This window comes from Rhea pennata, chromosome 2 (assembly GCF_028389875.1).
Source record: "Rhea pennata isolate bPtePen1 chromosome 2, bPtePen1.pri, whole genome shotgun sequence".
NCBI lineage: Eukaryota > Metazoa > Chordata > Aves > Rheiformes > Rheidae > Rhea > Rhea pennata.
The window spans coordinates 45,908,783-45,923,693 of NC_084664.1; the positions used below are offsets into that span (position 1 = coordinate 45,908,783).

Consider the following 14,911-nt stretch of genomic DNA (forward strand, 5'->3'; position numbering starts at 1 on the left):
CTGGTACTATAGCTCCTTCTGAATCAGAAGTGCTTTGTCCATCTAGCACAGTCTACTGTTATTTCTACATCAGTAAATCACTCTTAACATAAAACTTAATGATCTGCATACCCCTTTTTCATGAACCCCAGCCAAACATGAGCACAATGCTGCAGCTGTGGCTATTAAACTATGGTGGCAGCAAAGCACTCCATTAATACCTCATGCTCAGCAGTTTGTGCTGCGTGAGAGCTGAATAATTATGTCCTTGTTACCCTTGAATGAGATGCACAATTGCCAAAAACAAGAGTTTATGATTAAAAACCCATATCAAGTCAAGGACAACACTTTGTTCATTCATAAAAGCAAACCTTTCTTAGCAAGAGGCCTATGAGGCAGAAAACAACCAGACTTGCATTAACCAGACAGTTATTTTTAGTGTTGTGCTGAATCCCCTCAGATAGATCTCCATAGCTACTTTATCCTGGCTGTTCTGAGAACACAGCATTCAGAGTTTTAGCTCTTGTTGCAATAAAGTGCACTGATAGCAAGGTTGAATACAGATTAGAGAGATGGGAATGGAAAGCAGGGCTTTAACAACCTGACCATCAATAGCTAATAGCTTGCAGCCTTTGAAATACATCAAATAAGATGTGGGAGAGTGAAAACGGTTGTTGCGCTGGCAATAAGAATAGAAGCAGTGAGATTCTGTCCTCTCTTCTGAGATGTCCTGTTGCTCTTGACTGGGTGGCAGCTCCATCTGCTCACTTAGCAGCGTGCAGGGGTGACAGAGCCATTAGCAGGGCTGTAGAAACCACTTCTTCCTTCCCTCCTGCTCAGCACAGGCAGGGATCCCACACCAGCCACTACACCAGGGCTTGGAGAAGAGCGGCAGCTGGTGCAAAGGAGGAAGCTAAAAGGAGCGCTGTAGCTAAGACTTGCACATTTGGGTTACTTTGAGCAACATTTTACCTGACCATTCTCTCCGTACGGTGTATGATTAATAAAAACTTGCCATTCCATCCACATAATGAAGAAAACTGCCACACAAAACCAGTGAAGATTAACTGTCTACAAATTCTAGCTATCGGCTCTTCCAGTTACGTGTGTGGAGATGTGCCTATTTCCTAGCTAGGCATGCTTATGCCTTATAATATTATGACTTAGGTAAGTGACTTTTACACAAGTGAGGGTTAAAAGGAGAGTTTTGAAACACTCCACAGACTTAACAGTGCAGAATACTACATGCTTTCATGCAGCACATCTAGTCATCTAACAACAGATGTCTGACTGGATGTTTGCTGTGTGCTGTCCTCATTAGGTACACATGACTCATGCTGCAGAAAAATGTGCTTGTGCTGTCACCTCCTTGTGAAGCCCTGACTCACCCCAGGACTCGCCAACTTCAGAACAACCACATCTGTTTATTTTCCTAGTCCTGTTCTAATATTCAGCCAAAAGATAATAAGTGATAAGAAACAAACTGAGTGAGTGATCAGGACATGCTGGCTGGCCCAAGCAAATTTCTCTAGTGTGCAAAAAGCCCTGTCTGGCATTCATTAAAGCAGTGTTTGCCAATGTTTTTTTTGTGGACTCTGATTTTTTCCAGCACGAATTATTTGCATTTTTGCCAATAGGCTTCTCTCATTTAGCTTACACAGAGTCCAGGAAGTACACAGGTACTGCCCACTCCTTTCTTCTCCCACCCCTCCTACCCCTGAGCCATAGACCATTGCCTGAAAACCACAGCATGGTACAGACCACAAAATCTTCAGAACTGCAATACAGGCTTACAGGTGCAGGTGTCATCAGGCAGCTGAAGCTTGGATTTGTAATAAAAATGAATTAAAAACATCTCTAGCCTAGTTACAAAATAAAACAGGAAAAAGTAAACTTTACCTAAGCAGTCTGGAAAGGCAAAGTACCTCTTTGAGACAATATTGATCTGATTGTTATCAAAACTTCTTCAGGCTACATTTTGAAAAATGAGCATGTGATTGAAGACAAGACCACTAAAATACACAGTGCAATTTACTGCTACAGAAAAGAAGAGGGCAGTGGGGCTCCAACTCCAGCGAGCGTACAGGTTTAGGAGGGACAAGGCTTCGAGGCTGAACCTGTTCAATTACAGGATCATCTTTGCCCTCTTGTGGGCAAACTTCTCTACTGCAGCTTTTGCACAGATTTACCGGCGTCACACGTGAACAACTGTGCAGCGCGGCAGCGCAAGCAGAACGCAGAACCATTGCCGGCCTCCCCTGCACTTCCGCTAGCAGGCAAAGACCGGCTCTGCCGCGTTCAAAGGGAAGCCAAAACCAAAACACAGCCAAGGAGTTATCCTTGCTCGGTCCCTGCGCTACAGGATGAAGGGGGCTATAGGATAAAGCTGCCAGCAAAAGTCCCCCGCAGAGCAAAGGAACACGGATGCGCGTGCAACAAGCCACGCACAGACGGCAGCGACCAGGTGCTGCCTGTGCACGTGCAAAGGAGAGCAGCGGGCCACAACCTGTATTTTACCCTGCTACACTATTCTGTTACTTCAATACAGAGGTTAATTTGGATTACCCTGCTAAGAAAGAAGTTGTCACGATCATAGCAATAACAGGACTGAAACTATGCTATGTGATCATGATCCAAATTATTAAGTATCACCTTTCTTAGGACTTCTGAGTTATTTTCTCATGCTCTATAGATCTACCATGGATGTACACTTCTATTGCAATATTTTGCCTTCTTCACTTACAACTGTTTTTTTTATTTAATTTAAAACATTAGAGGCATTTTTGCCTCAATTCTTACAACTATACTTATCTATGGCAAATCCATTAAGGACAGAATTTCACCTTTAATGTTACGATGCAAATAAAAATATACTGTGTCATTCCAATTTCAGGGCAGACAATGAAAAAAGTGTCATTTATACCATCCAAGATAATGGGACCTACCAATCAAAAGATCAGCAAGAAATAAGAATTATGAAATAAAGAAGCTACCCAGCCAGAGAGCATTTGGGTTTATTTCCTTCTCTCCGCCCCAGCGAACAAACATTTTTAAAGGACCCAGTGGCTCGCCCTCAACCAAGTAAAATCAAAAGAAATTATTTGCTCTTGACACCTTTTCATGGTTTGTGCTCCTTCCTCTAACAAGTCTGCCATTTTATTAATTTTTTTTTCAATTCTAATAACCCAGACAATAGCAAACCAGCACTTGAATTACACTTGTCACAGTAACTATAGACCATGGTAGGCGTAAAGTCTTATCACAAACTAATTAGACTGAACTCTGTGGTATGCAGCAATACTGACCTTACTGGACCGTTCCTCATTGAAACGTCCAGGGAGAAAATCCAGCTTTGCAGATCTGCAAGTGGGTCCCGATTCCCTAGTAACAGGCAAAACACAACGCAAGCTCTTTCCTCCACACCAGGAACCCAGAATGACGTTATTTCCTGCGTTTTGCTTTTGGAGAACGATATAGCGACACCAAATCATTAGCAGCAGAGATGAGAAACACTCCGAGTTATTTACTAATATTTTATTTAAAAAATGATTACAAAGTATTTTAGAAAGTTCTTACGACCAGAAAGGCATAATACATTAAAAAGACCACAGGTTTAGAATGGAAAAATATTTAAGTATTTCAGAATGCTTTTACTGAAAAGTCAAGGCAACATTGGTTACATAACTATATAAAGTTTTTATTTCATAATATATAACCATTGTATTTTCATTCTGATTCAATAATCTTTAAAAGACATTTAAAGCCTCACAAGTACGAAAGTGACATTAAATTTTATGCTGTTCAGTACTATCTAGATATCTGCTACATATTTACAGCAAGGAACTAAAACAAAGATGAATTTCCATCTTAAAGGCACTACCAGCATCTTGATTCATTATTACAATTTTACATAACCTTTTAAGAATCACACAAAATATTTCCCTTCAGTGTAGAAAACTTGGTACTTTCACTGCACGAATTTGAACAGAACCAGGATTGCCATCACGGCTATTATGCAAAAACATCTTGTGCAGAGCTCTGAGAATTGTGTGAGATAATTCACTGCATTTCTGAGTTGGAAGGTGCAATGGTAGAACTGAATTGTAAAGACTACATACAACCCTCCCCTGCTATTTTTAAGAACAGAGTACAACCAGTGAGGCACAATTCCTCTACATATTTAAAATCTAAAGGATACTGCTACTATCGTGATTTCAACGTGGGCTAAACATAGAAAACAAAATCGCATTCATGATCTACACAACACATGTAGATTTTTCAGAGCAGAAACTCAAGCCAGTCCTTGCACGGCCTGAAGTCTGAAAAGCCCGAAAGTCAGTGCAATCTTCAAGTATTTTTCAAAAGACTCAGCAGGAAAAGAAGCCTTTTACTGTGTCTGCACAGGCTCATACCACCACCAACCACCGTGGTGAAGAAGGGAGAAGGCAAGCCACAGGTAGACTTCCTGTGCCAAATTGCTTCCTTCCATGGGTTTTACTGCTGGTTAAGATTGTGCATAGGTGTTTACTTGCAAACAAAAGGCGAAATTTAAGAGAGGGTTGTTCATTACTGCCCCTCTGCCAGAGCTCCCACCACTCTCTTGAACAAACCCTAATCCATTTCAGTCACAGCCAGCCAAGATAACTTAAGCAATTTAAATAGCTGGTTTAAATAAAGCCAATTTCATTGAAAACAGGTAGGGAAACAGGGACTTCTTTGCTGACAGAGCAAGAGATGTCTATCCACATGTGCAGAGCTCCTGTAAAACCAGATGTTTAATCCAGCTCCCACTCCACCCTCTGGGATCAGTCTAATTAAAAGACAGACATTCAAAGCCTGGATCTGACATCTGAAGCACCAAAGGGGCATTTCTAGTGGTGGGAGACAACCCTGCTCAGCCGTTGCACTTGCCCGACCTAGCACGTGAGGGCAGAGGAGCTCGGGGGGGCACACACCTGCCCTTTCATCTTAGGAAGCTGATAAAGCAGGTAAGGGAACTGCCTCCCGGAAGCAGAGAACAGCACGCGTACCAGGAGACCTGCTCCTCAAGGGTTTTTAAATGAAAGTCCTCACACTCATAAGCCTGGTATTAACAGTGCCACCATACAGAAACTGCTTTGTTAGCCACCAATTGCTTTGATGGCAACTAGTTAGCAATTACCTTATACCTATAACCAACATGGGGCTGGTCTGGCTAATAGCATTTAACTGCTGCATGACAGATTAGTGCCAGCTAGACAGTATCTAGGATGCGGCACTGTTTATTTATTTATTTGGTGGAAGGGGGAATAGCAGGAGTCCTATTGGCAAACCCCTTCTGCATATGGGAAAGCAGAAGTAACCAGTTTCCGAAAGACTATCCATGTCCCTTTCTTTAGGTGATGGCAACGTTTGCATCACTTTTGGTTACAGACTGAATTTGATCATTACATCTATACTTGCATCAGCTGGTCAGAGAATGAGAAACTACTTGGAACAGTTAAAACTAAAATGGACAACACATCAAAAACCTCACCCTAAGAAACAACCAGAAACGAGTTCCATGTCTGGAACAGGAGAACCCATGAAACCATTCTGCAAAGCCTGGCAGTACTTCCATTGCAAAAGGCCTAGCACACAGAACACGGAGTCAGGAAAACTCAGTTATAACCACTTCCCCCAACACCAACTCCTTGTGGCACCCTTTCATAAAGTAACTTGTTCTGCATTTCAGTTTCTTCACTTGTAAAGCATCAGCAGTAGATATCACACAGACAGGGAGGCTAAGGCACAGAGATGACTTTACAGATCCCTTTCAATACCAATGATTCATGAATGGAAACTGAAAACAGCACTTGGGTAGGGTGAAGTCTATAGGAAAATTACAGAGAACCGTAACTCTTCATGCATTTTCAAGATGATAAAAATTAAAGTTCAAAGGAAAAATTAACTGAGGGCAGAAGTCCTGCCTTCACGCTGCGTTGCTTAATAAATATCAGCAGCACAGTCTTATTGTTACATTATACTTACAGCTTTTAATTACATATTAAAACCTAGAGCCTACAGCCATTTTGATATGAACACAAATCTAGTAGTATCCTAGGCACTAAGCAGAAAAAAACCCTGAAAATGTTAACCATAGATATGGACACAAACCCAAAAGAAAGAAATTATAACTGTAACAGAGATTTTTTCATTTTGGGAAGTTCATATCACCAGCAACATTGCTTGTAAACAAAACGTATCTCTTATCTACCTACAGTTTTCAGAGACAGCTAGAGCAAGCTCTGTACAGTTAGACCGAGATCAGGTTTTAGTGCAAATAGACACTAATAAATAAGAGAAAATGCCAGTCCAAAGAAGAACTCTCTTCACAAAGCAAGAAATTCCTTGAAGGAAAGTAAGTATTTATAGATGGCTCTGAAACCAAGCTACAACTTAAACTTGATGTTCCTCACAAACTGTCAAACTCAAATCCCCAAGCAAAGTGTAGTGTTAGGATTAAAGTCCCAGAGCATAGAGAAAACGTCACAAACATCATCACGCTCATCAGAAAGCAGCAGTACTGAAAAAAGGCTCTGACCTTCCTTTACAGTGCTTTGTATTACAACTTCCTCATCCTGTTCCAAATATAGCACGTTCAGCCAACTTCTGGAGGGCTTAGTCTCAGTGCTGCCACAATAGGTTACAGGACTGTAAATCTGTCAGAGTATTGATGAAATGCAGTCAATGCCTAGAAGGCATGGCAAATGTCAGGAGAACTCAGACAAGAACTGTTTTTGCATAATCAGACTTTTCTCATTTGTGCTGGTATTTTGGAACATCCCTTGCTTTATGGCAATTGCCCTACTTTTCTGCTTTTCTCTAAATGAAGTCTAGCAGTTTTGTTTCTCCCTCAGACATCTAGAAAAGATGTTTGCATCACTTCCCTTCTTCTGTGGCCATCAAGATCTGGTCTGAACTCCATCACTTGTTTGGTATGTTGCATCAGTAGTTTCTCTTGCAGCCTGCTGCTCTTCAGACAAGTCAATGATACAAGTGCTTATTTATTCATCTGTTCACCAACTGACCTAGCTGGTAGCAAAAAGGCTCAAACCAGTGGCATATTTATAGGTAAAAAAAGTGGTGGAGTACATAACCATTCTGGCAAAATTCACTCTGGCAAAACTCACCATTAACTATGCATAAACAAAATGCAGTTAGGCTTAACCCTGAAAGTGATATTCACTATCAGTGCTGATGCGCTGCTATGTTTTTCCCGCTGATATTTCAAATTGTTACTTTTTAGGTTAACTTCTGAAAATATTTGTCCTTCAACCTCCTCCTCTCAGAGCGAGCTTATCAAAGCTTTTCCTGCAGCTTTTCTTGCTTTTGAAACAATCTGAAAGGAGATTCTGGCATACAATTTTAATCATTAACAACCATGAGATGCAGAACTCTCTTTAATAAAGCATTAAACTATCCCCTGTAAAAAAGCTACACTCATCATTTTATTAAACTGAGTTCCACAGACAGAATTGTACAGGAGTAGTAAAAAAATAAAAAATAAAAAAAAAAAATAAAAACCCTTATGTAAGAATAAGCATTTCTCTAAGGCTGCAATTAGGTATCCCTTTTACATTCACAGTTTGAACAGTAAGTAGAAAAAATGAACTCTGCTGTACTAATTTACAATTAGTAACAGAAGTATCTGGTCCATTTATATAGAAAATATCTTTAGGATATAACTCAGAATTTATGCACCATAAATTACCCTTTATTAATCATTCCTACCAAAATCAAATCATCACACACTACTGCCCTTACATTACTCTAATTAGACACAAAATATTTTAGTATATGCCACTTGGGCAGTTATTAAGCAGGATCAGTTACTCCAAAATTAAACAGAACATGATGCCAAGCTGCCACTGGTAGACCTATAAAAACTTGTGGTGAGCAATGCTTACAAAACCAATTAGAAGGAAGACAGAAGAAGTTATTTACAGTGCACTGAAATCTCATTTCAGTTTGCTCAATTAAAAAAAATCGCAAAGTTTAGCTTTATTTATTCAGTGGCTGACTTTCTGTGGCAGTCTGTATGTTGGCAGGATTTTCAGAACGACTTTCTGTGTCTTGTTTCCGGCTATCCAAATAATTCATAATCGCTTCAGCTACAAATGCACCACTTGCAAGAAATCCAAATGTCTGTGAAAGTGAAAGAAACGTGTGATTTAAAGTCTGTAAACACTAATGGAATTCAAACACTGGCTGGGGAAATTTGCTGAATTTTTAACAATCCCATGTATTAAGTTTCCAGTCATCCTTAAATCAATGATTCCATTTAAGTTAGAAACAGATCAGAAATCATAATTGCAGAACATGTATGCAAGAGTTTTTACAGTTCTCATTCTTTCAATCAAGTGTGACTCTTACAATATAGCCTGAACAGCCATTAACATTAGAAATATTAGTTTAATTGCAAAAAAATAGTTATTAAAGTAGTGTGGAATCAGTGGTATAGCACAAAATTTATCCAAGAGATACCTAATGAAGATGACTAACATATGGAAGGTGAAGGGAGATATGATCCGCAGGGCCTAAGCAAGTCCTTACTGTGTGACCAAGTAGGGATGAAAGGATATTTTGTTAGTGACAAATTTCAGTATTAGGCATGGCAAGATAGTGATGAGGAGGCTAGGTTTTACTTCTTTACTTGCAAGAAGCTGTTAACACATGCATTTACAGTAACTTTTAAATAAATTTTATATAGCTGATTTGCCCCAAAGCAATTATGTGCTAAATTTTAAATCATGAGAGGTTTTCATTTTTCCAGTTCCAGATAAAAACTGAGATTTTATACTCAGGCCATTAGATTTGAATATATCAATGTTACAAAAGATGACTATACAGAAGTGTGCAACTTTAACTGTAATAGCTCATACTGATTAAGGAATAGAATTCCTTTCATTTCTTTACTTTTCAAACTCATTTTTTCATTCAAGAATGTCAGATTTGATCTTTCAAACTCATACATTCACAATTCCAAGGTTATTCAAAAAAGTACCATAAAAGTGAGGAATTATGACTTCCATAGCACGCCAAGGCATCTTCAGTGCCCTGCCTCGAGCCTCTTAGCATTCTCTGGGAGATGCATGCATAGTCACTCTTTAACACGCTGAGCTTTCCAGCAACAGTGAGGAATGCCTGCTCTTTGATAAGTTTCTAGAAGCTCTGAAATAGCTAGGTCCTCCTGAAACATCCATCCCATGCAACACCTTGAATTTTGTTCCCTGCCCAGTTTCTTGCCTGCAGATGTAGTGAGGTTTAAAGGCTACAGAAGTTAAGAGCAAGCTAAATACCCAATAAATGATAAAGTTTTTATACTTACACATGCAGCCTTTTCTAAATCAGATCCAGAACTGGTTGCAGCAAGCACTACTGAAGCTAATAGAAAAAAGCCACCTATGCCTGGCATGGCCCAAAAATTCTGCAAGTGTAAAAAGGGAGTGTCAAAGAATTGTAGATATACTACCTGATAAAGACAAACATCATAACAACAGCCAAGTTAATCTGCCGGTGAATTTGTACTTGGGAGCTTTGATGCTAACAGCAGCTTCAGAATTTTTTTCTTACTTACCGCAAGAAAGGCCCGGACCCAGAAATACAGACACCAGAATTAAACTGTAAAATGTTATGGTCTGTGTAACACGGCAAGATAAATCTCTTGTTCCTGCAGTTCCTTCTGCTCTGAAGGGACTACATGAAACTTAACCATATCAAAGAAAATGTATCCCCTAGCAGGGAAAACACGTCTGCTGTTTCCAGCAGAGCCCAGTTACTTTCCTGATTCCATGCCCCAGCTTAAACATCTCGTATCTTACAGCAAACGACACAACAAATTTGGAAAAGTCTGTAATATAAAATGGATGCTTAGAGTTGGGGGGAGGGTTATTTATCATATTATTATGTAATATAATACATAGAGATATAGTTTATATTATAGTTATTTGTTACCTACAAGGAACTTCACTTTCCTCTTTAAACACTAAGGAAAAAATATTCTTTCAACATAGTCTTTTTATTTCACAGTAGTCTTGCATTTGCATCAAATAGTTTGTTTTAAAAAACCTTGTTTATAATATTAAAAATTATATTTTTTCCTTACCACTCTCTCTACTTTATCTTTCCCAAATGTTTCATATGCAGTAGTACAATACACACACAGTATGAGGAGGCTCAAAAGAAGTGCAGTGCAGCTTGTGAATTCAAAGAAGTAAAGTCCACCACACTTGATACAATTCTCCACAATTTCTTCACAAATAACAGCCAGAAGAGAGAACAGCTGTAAACAAGTAACATACCTGAATTAGATCAAGTCATTAGTATCTTCAGCAGAGAGACATCTCTGATATTAACATTAATGAAAACAGCTATATGAAAAATCCTCAATCTAAAAAGAACCCTGTATAATTCTGTGCTATTTTATTACAGGCACAAAAAATATGTGGCAACACAATTTACATTTCCTGTTAATCAATAACCTACACTTGGGTAGGCTGAGTGTGCGCCACCAAAGCCAGGCTTGCTGACTGGCTAGTGAAGATTCTTGATCCCTGGTTCTGCAACTGCAGTTAGAAACCAGAGTGCAAGACAGCAGGGAGAGCATGCATTCCAGTCAGAACTGGCAAAAATGCTACTTCTTACTACTTACACTTACATTTAATCTTAAGTGCTTAAAAAAAAAAAAAAATCCCAGAAGATACTGATCCAATCAACTACTTCCCTGAAAGTTTACTGCTGATATTACCTCCCTTGAAAAACTTCAGAGAAAGTAGATATAGCTACTTGCTCGTGTGCATATGACTCAGTAACAAAAGAAGCTTGGCTGCATTTCTAGGAACCACGCTTTAGGTAGTTTTTATGTTTAAACTATGTTGGACAGTGTTTAATCTACGTAGTTTATGTTCACCTTCCCACAATATTTTCTGAGGAAAGGATGAAAGTGAATTCCTGAATAGTCACTATGGATCTGCTGTTGTTGTTTTTTTTTTCTTTTTTTTACTAGTTTATGGTACATGAAAGCTGTGCTTTATTTAAATGTTCCCTCATTTTGGCCACTTTGCTTGTTTCCTTCATCCTGTAAAGTTGACACAGGCTATAGATCCTTGTAGTGAAGAGTTCACGAAACTACAAAACAATTATTGGGAAACAGACCTGATCATAAAATCAAGAATGACATAAGGACAATGATCCTATAAGCATATATATGCAATAAAAAGGTCAACAGTGCTTCTTAAAAAAAAAATCAAGCTCTACAATTCAGAATTGTCATTTTCCAGTTACTGACATGTAGAAGAAACTGCGGATGCTTTATCTGGGTCTTGCTCTTGGAAAATGCCAAGCCTTTGGTTTCAGTTTTCTGTTAGTATAAATAAGAAAAACAATTTGACACGTGGGAACTGTAAGTTCCCCCACTAAGTCAGACCTCAGCAGGACTGTTCAAAACATCATGTTTTGAATATGCAACTATATAAAAGTAAACAGGAGCTCAGAAAGGGAAAGAACACACAAGTTGTGAAACTGAAATATTACAGTTAGGCTTCAGCATACTTCCTTTTTCTCATGCAGTTGCTGGTAAGGCATTTCTCAGGAACCCTCACACCTATTTCAGTCATTATAATGGATGCCCAAGGAATATTTTCAACTCTGAATTTCCAATTTTTAAGTGAGGCGTTTTCTTAATTTCAAAGTATTTGATTACAGCTGTGTCCAATCATCTTTTATTTCATTGGCACAAGGTCAGCTAGAACATATGTTTATATATATATATGTATGTATGCATGTATGTATAAAAATTACAGCTCTTTTTATCAGCATTGAAAACTGAATGTTATAACTTTAATCAGAGACAAAACAGAACAGAAAAGAAATAAGGGCCTTTTTGGAAATATGCCTGTAACAGAATTAGAAGCACAGATAACCATAACATGATCTAAATGACTGAGAAAAAGCCTCTCAGCTGACTGTACAACTACATGGGGAAAAAAAATCATACTCAAAGAATAGTTATTAAAGGTTCAGTATCAAGTGGAGTCCTATATGGGACATCAACAGCATGTTCATATGCTGCCATAGTTCTGGTTGGTTTCTTAATTTGCTTCTTGGTATCGCAATAAAAAACATTAAAGGGATTACCCTCCTGTCCTACCACCAAAAAAAAAAAAAAAAAAAAAAAAAAAAGGCATCATTTTAGTTCCTGTTCAAAGTAGTTCCTGGCTCCCTCCCACCTGGCTGCAGATGTCATCCCAGCGCTGGTGGGGAGCTGAGGTTGGGCAACAGCTGGGGCAGGGTGCAGCGCAGAGCAGCCGGGGGCGGCCCTGGGCATGCAAACGGGCACAGAGGGCGGCACCCTGCTCACCACTTTCGGCAGGTATATCCACACCTCGCCAGACGTGTGCGCTGTTTGCCAGCCTTGTGTGCTGTAAAGGGGAGAGCATCACTGAAGCTGCATAGGGATTTTATCATCTTTTGGTATTATTAGTGTTTTAGAAGATATTTGATCACTTCTATAACGAAGACACCAACATTTTCTGAGTGCAGCAGCCTGTTCAGCGCTAGTGCCTGCACAAGTGATTATCAGTGTGCAGTCCTAATAACTTCTAATAATCACCGCTTTAATCACAAGGCTAATACATGGTAATACCCATCACAATCACAGAGAATTCCAAAAATCATCTCCTTCCTAAAATGGGAACATTTCTCATGTTGGAGGTACTGAGGCTTTACCTTCAGTAACTTCTGAGGTTTCTTTAACGTGTTTTGATGAAGAAATAACTCAAAAGATCTGTGCACTTGTGCAAACAAAAAGGGAAAAAAATCCTTTTGGAAATTACAAGAGTGAGCAGCTGTTAAGTTCATTCGTTTTTTCCTCATGTTGAAGGACAGGTTCAGGCCATAAAATGCTAACTCTTCAGGAGCATCTCAAGCAGCTGTCCATTGTTAAGGACAGGCCTTAATCGTACTCCTTTTTCCTACCTTTTTAAATGATGCCTCTGTCCAGGGAAGCAACTGCAGACTTTAGAACATCAGTAAATTTGCCTACATAAATGAAGTATTTGCTTGGGAGCAATATTGAACAGATCATATTTTAACAGTCTGTAACAAATAAAGTAAAAGGTTATGCCCTGTATTTGTTTGAAGCACTCCTGAGTGTGATTTTTTAAACTCTCTTAGGAAACATTGTTTTTGGCAGCGTTAGTGTTACCTTTACCAGCACTTAATTCTGCAGTTTTTGGTTGAGGTTTTCGACTGTGTGCAAAACAAAGTTTAAAAAAACAAAACATCCTCTTTTCTGCAATGGTGGAGCAATGAGAAAGGGTTGGAAACCACCTATAATTCCTATCAGGATGAGACACCTGATTTAAAAAGCCACTTGGCTGGCTGGAAAACGTATATTGACACGCGTTGGTAGTCAGCTGCCCGTTCCCCCCGACACAGCAAGTTTCTGGTGCAATTTTCTACCACAAAGCATGGGACAAACGCGCTCACCAATTTTAGCATGAATTAGCACCAATTAGCATTAGAGCTTTCCACCTCCTACTTTCATCCAGTGTGGCCCTTGGAAGAAAATACTAACTTCAAGGATCCTGTCCGGTTTAATTTTAAATTATACTGGTACCAAACAGCAGAACCACACTGGATGGCAGTCTTTAACCTCGGTCACACAACCGGCACAACTGTCAGATTTTAGCCCGTGCTCCTGCAGCTGGAAATGACTAAAGAAACAAACATATTGTGTCTCCATCACAAAGGAACTGGAACCCATTGAAATTATGGTATTCTATGTTCGTGTCACATTTTCCATGTGTGAAACTTCAAAAACCACAGCCGGTTTCCCTCCTCTAGGTTTGAATTAGTCAGGCTTTCTGATCGATACACATGTCTACGAGCCTCCACTTTCTCAGCGACTCTGAAGTTTTATTTTTAAGGCAGCGGTTCTGTCCCGAAGGAGGAGCCCAGCCTAAGGGACTCGTTTCTGCATCAGAACCGCACTTTCAGAGGCGAACAAGGACACCTAGAAAACACGCAACCCACGGAGCCAGCAGCGAGTCGCCAGTGAGGAGCCCGGAAGAGGGGAGGAAAGCGGCCGCCCCGGCGAGGCGAAGCTGCCCACGGCTCCGCCTCAGGCGGCGCCGGGGGCCGTTACTGCGCGCGGCGTCTCCCCCTCCCCTCGCGACGGGGCTCAACCGACGCGCGCAGCGCGCGCGAGGGGGGGAGGGGCCGCGCACCAACGGCCGCCGCGCGCGGGGGGAGAGGGAGGAGGAGGAGGAGGGGGGCGGCAGGGGCGCCGGAGCCCGCTCGCCTCCACGAAAGGCGTGTGCGGGGGGGGGGGGGCGCGTGACCGCGGGAGGCATCCTCGCCGCGCCGGCGGGCGGGCGGCACGGTGGGGGGGGGGGGACTCACCGCCTGGAGCGCCTTGGCCGCCCGCCGCCACCGGCCGCGCAGGTGCCGCAGGGTGCAGCCGCAGGGGCAGGCGCGGCGCGGCGGCTTGCCCTGCGGCTCCGTGGTCTCGTTGTAGACGGCCCCGTTCTCCATGGCCGCGCCGCCGCCCGGCTCCCGAGCTGTGGGAAAGCGAAAGCAAAAGGGCGGCGGCAGGGGAAGGGGAAGGCGGCGGCGGCCCCGCCTGGGCCGGCGGGACAAAGGCGCTTCCTGCAGCGAGCGCGACTGGGAAGTGCCGCGGCGGCTGCCTGGAAGGGCGCGGGCCGGGGGCGGGCGGCGCTGACACGGGCGTGGGTTGTGCACGGCTGCGTAAAGCACAGCGGAGCAGCGCTGGTTATTAAGAGTTTAAAAGATTATTTGTCTTCCTGCTGTCACCTGAGATTATGTTTTCAGAAGGGTTTTTGTAAATCATAGCTTTAAGTGTTTGCATTCTTTGTTAAATCACAAGATACAACCGGTATCCCCATAGGTT

General features: G+C 41.3%; 2 protein-coding genes across 4 annotated transcripts in view; one reads left to right on the plus strand and one right to left on the minus strand.

The window, feature by feature from the left end:
• Positions 1 to 13,139, plus strand: part of CMTM7 (CKLF like MARVEL transmembrane domain containing 7) — a 45,362-nt gene extending 32,223 nt beyond the window's left edge. Inside the window, exon 6 of one of the 3 annotated variants that reach the window (XR_009957598.1) lies at positions 1,301 to 13,139. Coding sequence is in view for 1 of the 3 variants with exons in the window: in XM_062569371.1 (XP_062425355.1) it covers positions 2,873 to 2,949 (77 nt within the window). In the remaining 2 variants the exon portion in view is untranslated. The remainder of the gene's footprint in view (positions 1 to 1,300) is intronic. The other 2 variants (XR_009957600.1, XM_062569371.1) reach the window with 2 other exon arrangements.
• On the minus strand, positions 3,533 to 14,638 carry CMTM6 (CKLF like MARVEL transmembrane domain containing 6). The gene is made up of 4 exons (XM_062569374.1): positions 14,404 to 14,638; positions 10,106 to 10,282; positions 9,329 to 9,427; positions 3,533 to 8,145 (listed from the first exon to the last, which is right to left on the minus strand). The coding sequence occupies exons 1-4, from the start codon at positions 14,533 to 14,535 to the stop codon at positions 8,002 to 8,004; spliced, it is 552 nt and encodes a 183-aa protein (XP_062425358.1). The 5' UTR covers positions 14,536 to 14,638; the 3' UTR covers positions 3,533 to 8,001.
• Positions 14,639 to 14,911: the final 273 nt, after the last annotated feature.

Coding starts and splice junctions, on each gene's coding strand:
- CMTM6 (XM_062569374.1), bottom strand. CDS start 14,535: ATGGAGAACGGGGCCGTCTACAACGAGACCACGGAGCCGCAGGGCAAG. Junction 10,283..14,403: donor CGGCCAAGGCGCTCCAGGCG/GTGAGTCCCCCC, acceptor ACTTGTTTACAG/CTGTTCTCTCTTCTGGCTGT. Junction 8,146..9,328: donor ATTTAGAAAAGGCTGCATGT/GTAAGTATAAAA, acceptor TCACTTTCACAG/ACATTTGGATTTCTTGCAAG.